At 28.3% G+C, this 13,951-nt stretch overlaps 1 protein-coding gene across 4 annotated transcripts in view; it reads right to left on the reverse strand.

Annotated features, from left to right (window-relative positions):
* The window catches only part of Mp (Multiplexin), a 169,777-nt gene that overhangs the window by 23,924 nt on the left and 131,902 nt on the right, over positions 1–13,951 (reverse strand). For all 4 annotated transcript variants that reach the window (XM_067280310.1, XM_067280247.1, XM_067280176.1 and 1 more), the window contains 7 exons: positions 12,077–12,232; positions 9,709–9,762; positions 9,234–9,383; positions 3,627–3,800; positions 3,221–3,319; positions 1,988–2,173; positions 1,472–1,543 (listed from right to left, as the gene is read on the reverse strand). In XM_067280310.1, the coding sequence (XP_067136411.1) occupies positions 1,472–1,543; positions 1,988–2,173; positions 3,221–3,319; positions 3,627–3,800; positions 9,234–9,383; positions 9,709–9,762; positions 12,077–12,232 (891 nt within the window). The remainder of the gene's footprint in view (positions 1–1,471; positions 1,544–1,987; positions 2,174–3,220; positions 3,320–3,626; positions 3,801–9,233; positions 9,384–9,708; positions 9,763–12,076; positions 12,233–13,951) is intronic.

The raw sequence follows: 13,951 nt of genomic DNA on the forward strand, positions 1-13,951 counted from the left end.
ATACATCTATTATTTTTTATTTTTATAATTATTTTTGTAAATAAACTGACTCTAAGAATTCTTGATTTTAAAAGTACATATTTAAGAGTACCATATTAAGGTGCAAAAGTAGAAAAGAAGGAAAAATCATCATCATGATTCTGAAAATACAGAATTTTCCTAATTAATCATGATCACTTCTGCGCTTATATTCAATTTGGTGTTTACATTCTGTATTCAAAGAGAGTATCAATTACAGAAGTAGATCTAATCATCATATACAGTATAACTAAATCACATTTAGTTATACATATATAATTGATGATATGTATATATTTTTCTTGTAGGTGATTATATTTTGGATAGAGTCTATATTCAGGTATTGCTTAATCTTGATAAACATCTTTAATTGGTGTTAATTGGAATATTTGAAGTATGTATGAAAAAAATTACCATGATTTTTAAAATTTTATGCATGTACGTATATAAAATAAAATTTAATCAGTAAAGGCTTTTCAGTAACAAAATTACTTTGAAAAAACCAGATGAAGGAATTATCTATAAAAATTCTAATTGCATAATTGAGCTGAGCAGTGAAGCTCATTTCTTTACACTCAAACATCATTGGATTAAGTAAACTCCTCTGGAACTTTTAACTGACCTCAACCAAACTTGGTATGTACATTCAGTCCAGGTTGGCAAATGTTGTAAGCTACCCTTATTTGGAATTCTGATCAGATTGTATCCTTGAAGAATAATTTGGAAAAACTCTTCCATAGATTTAAGAAGGGATTTTGGGTATTTGCAAAGCGTTGAAGAATTGAATTGCTGTGTATTGCAAATTTTGAATACACAGCAATTCAATTCTGTTTACAACTATAAACAAACATATTGTGGTGTTTCCTTAGGAAAAGGATTCCATGCAATCAGTCATCCTATATACACATACAACTGACTACAATTGACTATGAAGAAATTTGTGCATTCCATACATTTAAAATTTGCAGGGAAATATCAACAGGTTCCATTCAGTAGCTCACCCACATCAAGAATAATAAGAATCAGTTCTTTTTATACTTTTCGTGTTGCCTACCTTGACGCTTCCTCAATGGTGGTGCCACATCATCATCCATTTTTGCACAATATTTCGTGAGTTTTAAATAATTTAACATGACAATTAAGTTTAAACTCCAGCTTAACAGTATGTTCATTTGTACGTTCATTAACATCACTGGCTGATAACAGTGATTAAGTTCAAAAGATATTATATATGAACTGAATTAAGTCATTCTGAAGCAAAGTTTGAAAGAAATAGAGTTTCCACAGTCAGCCACTAGATTAGATATCATTGCTTCTATTTTAAAACATACTAAATAAACTCTAGATTTAATCTCACTCAGCTCAATTTTCAGGCATTGAAAATAATAATAGAGTATACTAAAGTTGTATTTGTTAAAGTATAAGTTGTGTAAAAACTATTAAATAAACATACTTTTTCTCCTTTTGAACCTGGAATACCTGGAATACCTGGTTCACCAATTTCACCAATATCTCCTTTATCTCCCTAAATAAACAAATAAAAATTATTATTAATATTAATCAGACTTCTTCAAAATTCAATAAATATTAATTTAAAGTAATTTTTGTTTTCCATATTACAAGTTTAATCATTAAAGTATATCAATGATAATTTAGAATTAATAAATTCAAAAGAATTATTTTAAACATCAATTATCCTAAATAAACACAAGCAGTCCACAATTTCAAAATGTAATTGGTCCTAAAAATGTGCATGAAAGTCAAACAACAGAATTGCATTAATAAATAAACCATAAATAAAAAAATTCTGTAAAATATAAATGATCTATATTTAAAGTATTCTGTAGAAACAGATAATTTTACGATATAAACAAAATCCAATTACAATCATTTAAATAGAAAACTTTAACTTTTATATACTTTATAAAATCAAATTTATTTAAAATATTACATTAAAAAAATTTCTAACCTTAGGACCCGGAATTCTTTGAATTCCAATACCACTTCCATATTCCAAATCAGGTAAAGATCCATCCATTTTATCATTGTTAATTATTTCATTTATTCCAGGTAGACCTGGAGCACCAGGTGGGCCAGGAGGACCAGGAGGTCCAGGTGGACCTGGAGTTCCGAGTCCAGGTAATGCAGAGTCTCCCTATATATAAAAATTAACAATTTAGAAATTGATTACACAATAAAAATTATCGTATAAATTTATTTGTTGACAAATTAATATTTTTATTGACTCTTTTACTTCACATTTAGAAACAATTATCAAAATTTATAGAATTTTAAGAAACTTCAGGGAATATTTATAAAAATGTTATAAATTGTTTTAAAAACTATTTTAATTTTAGAAAATATATTGTTCTGTTTTATTAACTTCCTTCATAGTTTCTTTCTTAATGTTAACTTCATATAGTGATCACAGTCAAATGTATAAATCAATGGTTTTTATTACTACATTTCTTTAAAATTTTATAATAAATTAATAAAATGAAACTTTCACTTCTAAAAATGAAACATATGCCATTTTGAAAATTTAAAACAAAATAAAAATAAATGTTTTTAATTCCTAACTTGAAGATACTGTAGAACGTCGATAAGTGGAACGTCGGTAAGTGGAATGGCCGGAAAGTGGAACGATTTTCAGTCGGACTGTGTCGTGCTGAATCGAATGTTTTTGATACTAAATTTACTTCTAAAGTATAATTTTCATGTTTTTTATATTCTTTAATATATTTATTTGGTTTGTACAAAATGCAGAAATAATTTTTAACGATACGATAGCCTCGATGATTATTATAAAAATTTTCGTTAGGCTTAAAATCGACGAAAATTCAACACGAAGCGACACCCAACGGAGAAAAATTTGAACATCAGACAGGTTAATGTATTTTTTCGTACAAAGTCGGAAACTGGAACAAATCATTAACTGGAAGGACCCCAGTCCCCAATTGGTTCCACTTATCGACGCTCTACTGTATTTCTAAAAAATTTACAAAATGTAAATATGAAGTGTTTTTCAATGTAAATATATATGTTTATAATTATTTTGTACTTCATAATTTTTAGTTTCTATCAGAATTGCATCAGTTTTACTTATTCCATATTCATTATCTTTAATATTCTTTTGGGCTGTCTCTATTCAGTTTTCATACAGATAAAGTAAATGCATAAGTAATTTTATAGTTAGATTTACCTTTTCACCTTTATCGCCTCTGCTTCCTTTTACTCCATTAAAGCCATCTAATCCTCTCTCTCCTGGTTTGCCAATAGGACCTTCAGGTCCAGTCTCTCCCTAGATTATAAATAATAATGCTTACATCACAAACAGTCATCAAATCAAAGTTCTACTTTTATTAAAAGTGAAAAATTTTTTCTTTATAACACCCAAAGAAACTCATGTTTTTCAGTAACTTTAATGTAATTTAATTTATGAGAAACAGTTTTAAAATTATTGAAAAATATCTTCTACAATTTTCTTCTACAATTAACATTTATATAAGAAAATATAGAAAATAATGATGATATATATGACTTATTACAATAAATTATACTTAATATTTTCATTAATAATATTTTGAAGTAATTTTTATATATCATACCTTATCTCCTTTTTCACCCTTTGATCCCATTTCACCTTTTTCACCAGGATAGCCTCTTTCTCCTGAAATTCCAGGTGGACCTGGGGGACCAACGACACCCGGACGTCCATTATAGGGACCAAAAGGACCATCACCCGATGACCCGTATAATCCAGAAACAAATCCTCCATCCATCTAGAATGAGTTAATCATAATATTAATAAAGTTTATTTCTTAAAATAATATTTATAAATTGAAAGTTTTAAGAATTGCATTCATAGACATTTTTCTTCTTTCTAAAGAAAATGAATAAAAGTAATTAATCCTACCTGAAATAATTTATATAACACATTGTAATAATTTTCTGGCATACCAAAATACATTGGAAATTCTAGATTACAGTAGATCAAGATATTCCATATTTATAATTGAAATCATATAGTACAAATCAAAGTTTGAATCATATAACTAAAGATAAATCTAAATTCTGGATTAATTAGTTTCAGGCTAAATTATGACAAATGTTTTAAATTAATTAATTAAGTCCAACACTAACTATCTTTAAGCAAATTTGGCTGATAGTTTGGTGATGGTACCAAAGATAAATCTAAACATCACATTAATTACTGGCACATTATCAACAATTAATCCAATGTTTCTTTCGTTAAAAGAAATACACGTGAAACCAAAATAAAAAATGAAAAAAGGTAAATTTTAATTTAGGTAAAAGTTATTAGCTACAGGGTTCTTTTAGGATGCCAGTATATTTTCTGTCCCTGACAGATGGAAATAATCATATGAGCAAACAATATTGTACAAAAATTCCCCGACTCATATATAGCTCGTGACAAAGGGAAAATAATTAAAACTAATCTTATGCTAATGTTATACTATTACAAACACAAATAAAAAATGAAAATTAAAACTAATATTAAACTAAAGAAGGCAAATAAAGGACAGGTAAGAAAATGTAAGAAGTTAGAAAAGGGATACCCAGCGTCTTTGAGGTCTTCGAAGAATCGGTCTCTTTTATAATGTCCTTGGCAAGGGTCTTACACAAAATATGTAGAGGGGGTTCTCTTCTTCCTTTCAGTTCATTCGCTTGTCAACCATTCAGATGCTAAAATTCACAGTTAATTCTCATGAATCGATCACAAACAAAATGGATTGATCACAACGAATTCTTTAGTCCGTCTATGAAATGCTACTCTTTCTCTTCTGCACGCTGCCAGAACGCACCAGAAGCTCCTCTCACTCCCCTCCTTTCTTGAGTCCGAATCCTCTTTTGTTCTCTCATTCACAACCCTCCTGCCCTCTGGTTTCGTACTCGACCCCTCAGAGGTTGCGCACCCTTTCTTTGTTTTATGGGATATACGATGACCATATAAGGAAAGGAATTTTGGAGAGACATTCCAAAGAGGAAAAACAATAGGTAAAGAAAAGAAAGGGGATAAAAGCGTGAGGAAGTGAAATTAAAAATAATAATAAAATATAAATCTATATACAAACACATGGCGTACAGCCACACACATTATCAACAATTAATCCAATGTTTAGGCTTGTCTTTGGTTATACATGAATTCTTATATCAAGTTGTAATTCTATCACGTATATATGAAATTATTGTGTTATCTACAATGTTAATTAATATCCATTTAAATAAGGACTGGATAATGTAGAATTTTCTATGTTATAAAATGAAAGGTTAATGAATAATGATTCCACATCAGTAATTTACAATGTTACAGTTTATTTTTACAACACAATAGTTTTTAATGAGTTAATACCATACTGTAGATTTTTTAGTGTAATTCTTACAATTAAAGATATACAAAATCCTATACTCCTAAACTTTTACTAAACTAAATTTTGATAAAATAAGAACAGACTGATCTAGCAGAAATATTACAAAATTAATAATTATTAAAATTTCTTTTAAAAATAAAAAAAAAGCTTATAACATTTAAATCATATTCACACTTTAAATTTAGGCAAATTAACAGATCAGTCATTATTGTTGTCTTACTAAGAGCTCTCATATCAAAACAATCTTGTTCTATTTGACATTGTCAAACAATTTGCTAACAATATTAGGATAGATAAAATTAAAATGAAAACTAATTATATTTATATTACTTATGTCCTTCTGAGAATTCTCCTTCTAAATTATTTTCTTCTTGGGTAAAGATGTCATTAAAACACACATTTTTATCGACGAATAAAAAGAAAAAAGAATTAAATACAAAGTGAGTCAAAAATATCAGGCACATTTTGTGTAGAAACTGGTTTTATGTTATCAGGGGAACAAAAGCAATTTTATTACCATGGAGAATTAGACAACTGTAGGTCATGCTTTTGCCACTGAACCATGAACTTCTGATGCAAACACATTGGTAATTTACTTCTAAATACTGAAGTGACAATGAAACAAAGGATATTGAAACTTAGCACTTTACAAAAGAATTCCTAACCATCCAAAAAATTATCCATTTTATATAATAAAGTTCTTTCTTCAATTCCTAAAACATTGAAAACACTTTCGTAAGTTTTGAAAATTATCTCTAATTATCATAATGCCAATCAGACTTCTTATTTTCATCAATAAAAATCATTAAAAAACTAAACTCCATTCAGCATATTTTTCTACGAAATCCTCTAATATTTCAAGGATCAAGATTTATAAAAGAAATCTATTAGTTAAATTGCTGACCCTCGAAATTGTACCTATGCCTTTCATGATATTTCTGAATCCACTATCATAAAATCATGCAATGATTTCATACTCACTCTTTGGCAACAAAGATGGAAAAATTCTTGCACTGGACATCTCACATTTGACTACCTTCCTGACATCTACAAGAGAAAGAAATATTTACATGTTTATCTAAACTTTTACTTTACTCTTCTGTTGACTGGTCATGACCATTTCAAGCAAAATTTGTGCTTGCACAGGTTTGGTCACATCTCTACCAATCTTTGTCTATATAGAACAGTGGCCATTTCATCTACAAATCTGTGCCTTCGGCAATATTTGCAAAAGTATATAAAAATTGACACACAATCAAGATCTTCACTGGCTATTCTCCAAAATAAACATCATAAAAATTCTATTACTTCACGATTTTTTATCCAGTCTATCAAATACGAAATACTTTTTTAAAAGACAATTAATTATGATAAACTAATAATCTTGGTATAACGAACTATACCGTTATTCAACATACTATAGAAATATACTAATTGGACGATTATATTAAACTTGCATATTCAGTGAGTCAAAGCATACACAAATGTTATCTATGAACAGTATGATAAAGAAAATTGGATGTATACAGTTAAGAATGAATAAAATGAAAAATGTGAATGTTATTTTATTTCTCCATAAATTTAAACAATGGGATTTTAATGATAAATGTTTTTCTGATTGAATAATTTTATAATGTAATTCAAGTAGAAAGATTTACATACAGTAACATTTAATGAAAACTTATCAATTGAAAGTTTTTGGAATTTCAAAAACAGCATACTTTTATTTTGTAAAAGTTTTCCTTTTTATAATATATTTGACAAAGTAATGAACTGCTTTATTATAACTAAAATTGCACTAAAAATCTAATAAAATTCTAAAAAATAATCTACATGTTAATGTACTAAATTTATTAATTTATCTTTTGTTTGTTTGTTAAAGTTATATTGGCAATTCTAGCCAATATAATTATATTGGCTAGAATTGTCAATATAACTTGAATAATTAATTTTACTGATGGAAAGAATATTATAATTAAAAAGTTTAAAATAGATAGAAACTAATCTATTTCAATGAATAATATAGATTTATTATTATATATATAAATTAAATACAGTATATACAAGGTAGAGTCAAAAATAAATGGGAGTTTCAATATCAATTGGTAATACTATATTGAAGATCAAGTATACCAATGGTACAAGAGAGACAAAGAAAATAAGAAAGATGTGGAAGATAACTCACATCCAGATACATCACATATGCAGGTCAGCTACAGTGTGTAATTCAGAAGTAATTGCTAAGATTCATATGGGAATTAGATGACAGCATTGGTATCATAGATGATCTCATCTATGATACCAATAGTGTCATCTAATTCACTCCTGTACACAGAGTATAGGCTATTTGGCCTAAAATCTAGGTACTTTTAACTCTTTCTGATCTGTGGAGCACTAAAAGAGTCTATTTTCCAAATCCATCATGGTGGATTCAGCCAAGTAGTGAGGACATAGCCAAACATATCCAGGACAGCCTGCCCAAGAAAAATTTCTGGGAAATTGCTTCCCTGGATTTTATCCCAGGTTTCCCAGAACAGTAGGCTAACACTTTAACTTTCACAGCAATCCAGGTGTCTAATTTGGGTATTTCACTTGGCATACATGACAATCTTAATACATTAAATCAAACTTTCAATAGTTGACAATCTAGCCAAAACAGGATTTCTGTCTCAAGCAAATGGTCTATTCCCATGATATAATGGATTTTTATATTTTTATTTTTTCTTGAGATTAAAGAAATGTCTGAAGATGTGTTATTTTTCATCACAAGAATTTTTGAGAGTGCTGTGCATTGAGCAGACAGATGTCTAAAAACAGGTTTAGAACTACTACTGGTCATAGTAAGAATAGTGTCAAAAAGTGTCGTGACACAAAATGGTCATTAATTCAAAGGAAATGTATTGTAATTTATATCACACTTTTTCCATTTATTTTTGAAAAATTTGCATAGGAATAATATGGTATATGTAAGATTTATGACTAGCATATATATTAAGATCATCATACCAGTTCTTGCTTTATTGGTGCACAAAAATGCTGCAATCTTTCAAAAACTGGATGTAAATATATAATAAACACTTCTAAAAACCCAAAAATTCCAGCAAACAAGAAAACTTTAATGACTAACAAACTTTTTTGACCATCATCAAATTAACGTATAATACAACTCATAAACCTCTGGGTGCCCAAGAACAAGAAATTCACAGGTTAATATATTCAAAAATAGAATGTACAATTTTAAAACAGATGGAATACAATCTCATTGGCAGAGATTGCAAGTGTCAAGGGTGACATAGCCATGCAGTAAAGGTTTTGAGATTGTGTTCCATCTGTTTTAAAATTTGTACATTCCAATTTATATTCTATTTTCAAGTATGTTAACCTGATCATGGCAATTGAATATGATCGAAAGCATTTATTAGTCATTAAGTTTTCTACCTACTTTTCACCCACTTCTGTATAACACTGAAAGCATAAAATAAAAAGATCATATACCTTTTTATTTTAAGCTTTCAGTATTATATATTTGTAAAAATAAAAATTTGAGAACAAATATATACATAATTTCCAAATTATTTTCTAAATTTTTTGTTACATGAAGTGACAAAATTGAATATTGATATCATATTTAGTTAATAGAAAATGATTATAATAAAATTATGGTTCAAAATGCTATTAAACCAATGTATAAGATGAATAAGCACAATTATTAACTACAAATATTACATCGGAATAGAGTCTATTAAACAAAATGTACAATTATTTATATTATTAAATGAAAAAGTAGTTTTTTAAAATTATAAAATTTTTAAAGTTACTTACATCAAAAATAGCACGATGTGTTGCGGGTGGACCTGGTGGTCCGGGAGGACCTACATATCCACGAGGTCCAGGTGGCCCGACAGTACCAGGCGTCCCATCTTTCCCAGGTTCACCCTTAACTCCAGGAAGACCTTGCAACCCAGGTGGACCCTTAGTTATTTCATAATAATAAATACTATACTTAAATACTATTAATAAAATATATTGGTTAATATTACATAAATTAGTTTATTTCATGTATTTATAATACACTGACTTAACCTAAATTATATCAATTTTGTGAGGACAATGTTTGCTTTATTTTTCCATAAAAACAATTAATTCAACATGAATAAATATTTTTTATTCAAAAATTTTCTATAAGATTGGAAAAGTGTAAAATATTTATTAACAGATTTATAAATGATTTTTATTAATTGATCACACATTTAAATTTAAAAACATATAACTTTAGTAGATTTTTAACACTACTTACTCTTTCTCCTTTCTCACCTGGTGGTCCTGCTTCATATATAACACCTGGTGGACTCTAATTTTAAAAAATTAGATCATTTAACAAGCTTTCAATAATTTACAATATATTTTAATAAATAAAGAAATCTGGATCATTGAATTCTAATCTTAATTTAATACATTTCCAAATAAATGTTTTATTAGTGTACAGAGTACATATGTAAAAAATAAAATTACCTTTATTCCAATAAAATATTTATTTTCAATTTATTAAGTAAATGAAATTTATAACAAAGTGAAGTCAATACAGGTACTCCTCACTTTACAACCTATCTGCTTAACGACCACTCGCACTTACAACCAATCGAATTTCGACCTGCAATTCGGGGAATCTCCTTTCTCAGCTTGAGTGTCGGTCAGTGGCGAATGGTGGCATGCGCACTAAGCTTACTATAATAGTCTTTTTATAAATAAATTTGAAGTTTGTTGAATAATTTATATAATTTTACAACGATCCTATATTCCCGGCGCAAGCTCCTCGCTTATCAACCAATTCGCTTAACAACGTAGTCGTCGGAACGGAACTCGGTCGTAAAGTGAGGAGTACCTGTATAGTAAAAATAATCAACAAAATGCATATTTTACACATTTTCTATTTTATTGGGCTTTTTTACAGAAATTTTAAATTTTATAAAAATAATTGATACTTCAAATAATTTATATGACTTTGATCTATCATTTATAAATAATCTATTTTACTATCATTTTTAAATCCTGTAAAATTGCCATGTTTTAAACTGACTGGAAAAATGGAGTTTTTCATTCAAATATTCAAGTAATGCAATTAATTGAAACGGGATCTCATAAATATATATGAAAAAAGCTATTTCAATACCATATTTACAAAATTTTTAAATGGAATATTTACAAAATATTATATAACTTAGTTTATAACAAAAAATATGGTCATAAGAGAAAGTAATCAAAAATGATCACATTAAAATTTTATGCAATGTCTTAAATAAAATAAAGTTCTTGACTTTTGGTATTAAGTTAATATATTTAAAACTAATGATACATGGTTCCTACTCAAATTTTTGTTTTAATTTCCATGACTTTCCCTGACCAACTTTGTACAAATTCCCTGACCCTCACATCTCTTACAGTATGGCACATTGACAAAATAAAACAGCATTTGACTTACTATGCACATATGTTTTGCTTCTCCAACATTTTAATTAGTTATTTTATATTTTGTTTTATATTGGTTATTAGATGCTAATTAACAGTTATATATTTTTTACAATTGCCCAAAATTGCTTCTTGCCAAGCCAAGAACTTTAAGAAAAATATTAATACTGTCTATTGGTATTATTATTTTTTACTTGAAATATTACTATAAAAACTTTCAACAAATTATAGATTGTCTTCTTCAGGCACAGAATAATGTAATCTTAATGGAACCTTACAATTTAAAATATACATTAATTTGTTATTTGAAACACATTAATGTGTATTTTAATTTGTAAGGTTCCATTAAGATTACATTATTCTGTGCCTGAAGAAGACAATCTGTAATTTGTTGAAAGTTTTTGTAGTAATATTTCAAGTAAAAAATAATAATGCCGACAGATTAATATTTTTCTTATAATTGCTGAATTATTAAAATTAAAATGTTTCATTAAAATTCTGTTATTAATCCATAACCATAAATCTACATGGCTTTGAAAAAAAGAAAAAACTCAATTATTTTTTATTATCCATTAACAAATTCTATATAATCCATGTACAAAAGTATATATTTATTAAATTTATCTCTTAATAAATATCCTGAATTTTAAAAAAAATTAATAAACTGGAAGAAAAATCAGAAAATGTTTTAAATCTTCTCGCAGCTGGTTATATATTAGTACATAACACCAACAGAAAGTGTTTTGTTATGCAATCAAAATTATTAAAATTAAAAATGATAAATATTACCATTTTAATTATTTATCATTTTGTGTACTTTGTAAATTTTTGGAAAAATTTTGCGTAAGCTTAAGAGAAATTTTGGGCTCTGAAAATATTCTGCATCACTTTTCATAAGTTGTATCGTACCATATTACTTCTTGCTGCCTTACTCAAGCATATTGTCAGCAAAAAATCAACAGGGCATCCAAGGAAGCAAATTCCCTGATTTTTCCAGACTTTTTGACAATTTTTAACAAATTCCCTGACATTCCATGACTTTTTCTGAACACTAATGAAAATTCCTGACAGTCCCTGACTTTCTAGGTGCATAGGAACCATGAATATACCAAAAACATGCAAGTACTTTGACAGTAGTTATACATACATACATGAAAGACATTGGTAAAATTTAAATGTAAAATGAAACTATTCCTTACTGGAGATCCAACAATGTTGTTTACAACATCTTTTCCATCGCCGGTTTCTGATTTTGATATGTTATTACAAAGACAAAAGCCAGGAGGACCAGGTGGACCAGCTGGTCCTGGGTTACCACGTGGACCTGGTATTCCAAAATAACTACTTGTTCCACTCTGAAATTAAGAATGTATTTTTAAAAGAAAATTAAAATGAAATGAATAATCTTAATTATTAAATAAATTCATAACATCAAAATCTTTTAGATATAAAATTTTTAATCCATATAAAATGAGTTTTAAAAAAATTATTTAATTCAGTTACAGAATTCAAATGAATGTCTTCCATGAACAAATGCAACTCAATACTATTCATTAATGCTAAATTAATATTTTATCAATTTTCCATTAAATATGGTAACTGAAAATTTTAATATCAACATTAATATATTTCAAAATTAATCTTACAAATTTACAAGACTCCTAAAGAAATTAATAATTTTTTCACATTAATAGTTTGTAGTGATTATCACTAACTGAATGTTAATATTATCATTTGTATAATTATATAATATTCACATTGTCGCGTATTGGGTTTTAATGTAAATTCATTTCGTATTGTTATGTATCGGGTTTTAATGTAAATTTATTTCATGTTACATATCACATCTTGTGGTAGTGGTGCATGCCAGTGATTGGCCCCTTAGCACTGATGTGCATTACCGCTCTTCTGATTGGTCCCTAGTTTGTTGCCAGGGCTAGTCGAGACAGAATTTGGAGATTGGACACCTGCAAATTATGTTTATTGAATTTTGTCACAAATCCATCCGTAATTCAGAGTCAAGCATTTTTACTCCAGTTGTAAATATTACCAGCTACACTCTCATGACATTTAGTTTTATTATATTGATACATTCTATTGTGGCTAAATGCCATTATTGTACTGTACAGTTGTATTTTATTTTATATTAGAATATATATTTTTCTTTATTTCTTCTTCCTATTACTATTATCTTTCCTTCCTGGAATTTTCTCCCAACCGGTGCTTAACGGCGCAACAGCAGGTGGTCTCTTAAGGACAATGGGACGGTATGTGGCCCTCAGGGTAGAACAGGGACCAAGTGGTCATTCTTTGGCTAGGACTGGACGAGGAAAGACGCGCCAAAGGTAGCTCTCCACCACGTTTTTGGGACCACGTGGAGATGACAACGAGATACGAGGGAAAGAAGGAAAATCCCGATTGAAAAAATGTTCAAGAGTAATTTTTTTGTCCACGTCTGTCAAGAAATTTACGTTTTAGAGAAGAAATTAACATTTTTCGAGAAAAAAGAAGAGATCTGTCCAACATATATATATCGCACCGTAATAACACCGAAATATTTGGGTACCCCTTTCTTTTTCATTCTATTCTTTACTTTATTCTTCTACATTTATCTATCGTCCTACATTAATTATAATTAGTTATAAGTTTATTTGTAAGATATACATATATTTTAATTACTCTTAGTAGACTGCTTATTTTGTAAAAAAAGAAAGAATCGTCGCGAGATTTAACATATGTCGGTATTCTCACCATAGTGTCTGTAACTATACTAATATATATATATATACCTGTCGGGGAAAGAGATTTTTTTTGCTGGCATCCCACAAAAATTCCTGTATCCTGTTACGCGAATTAATGATTCTGATTTTAAAAATTCCAGTTTCTTTGTGTACGGTATTCGAGAACTTCACACTATCTTCCTGTTTTTGCAATTGTTGGAGAAAATGGTCAAATTCCTGATCTGCTCTCTCACAATATTTTATTTACCAAGAACATTTCAATTGAAACAACTTTTCTTTTAAAACAGATTTTGGTTGAAGTTTCAGACTCTGGTCAAGACCTCACAACTCTAT

Source organism: Centruroides vittatus, unplaced genomic scaffold (assembly GCF_030686945.1).
Source record: "Centruroides vittatus isolate TY-2023 unplaced genomic scaffold, ASM3068694v2 contig_1012, whole genome shotgun sequence".
NCBI lineage: Eukaryota > Metazoa > Arthropoda > Arachnida > Scorpiones > Buthidae > Centruroides > Centruroides vittatus.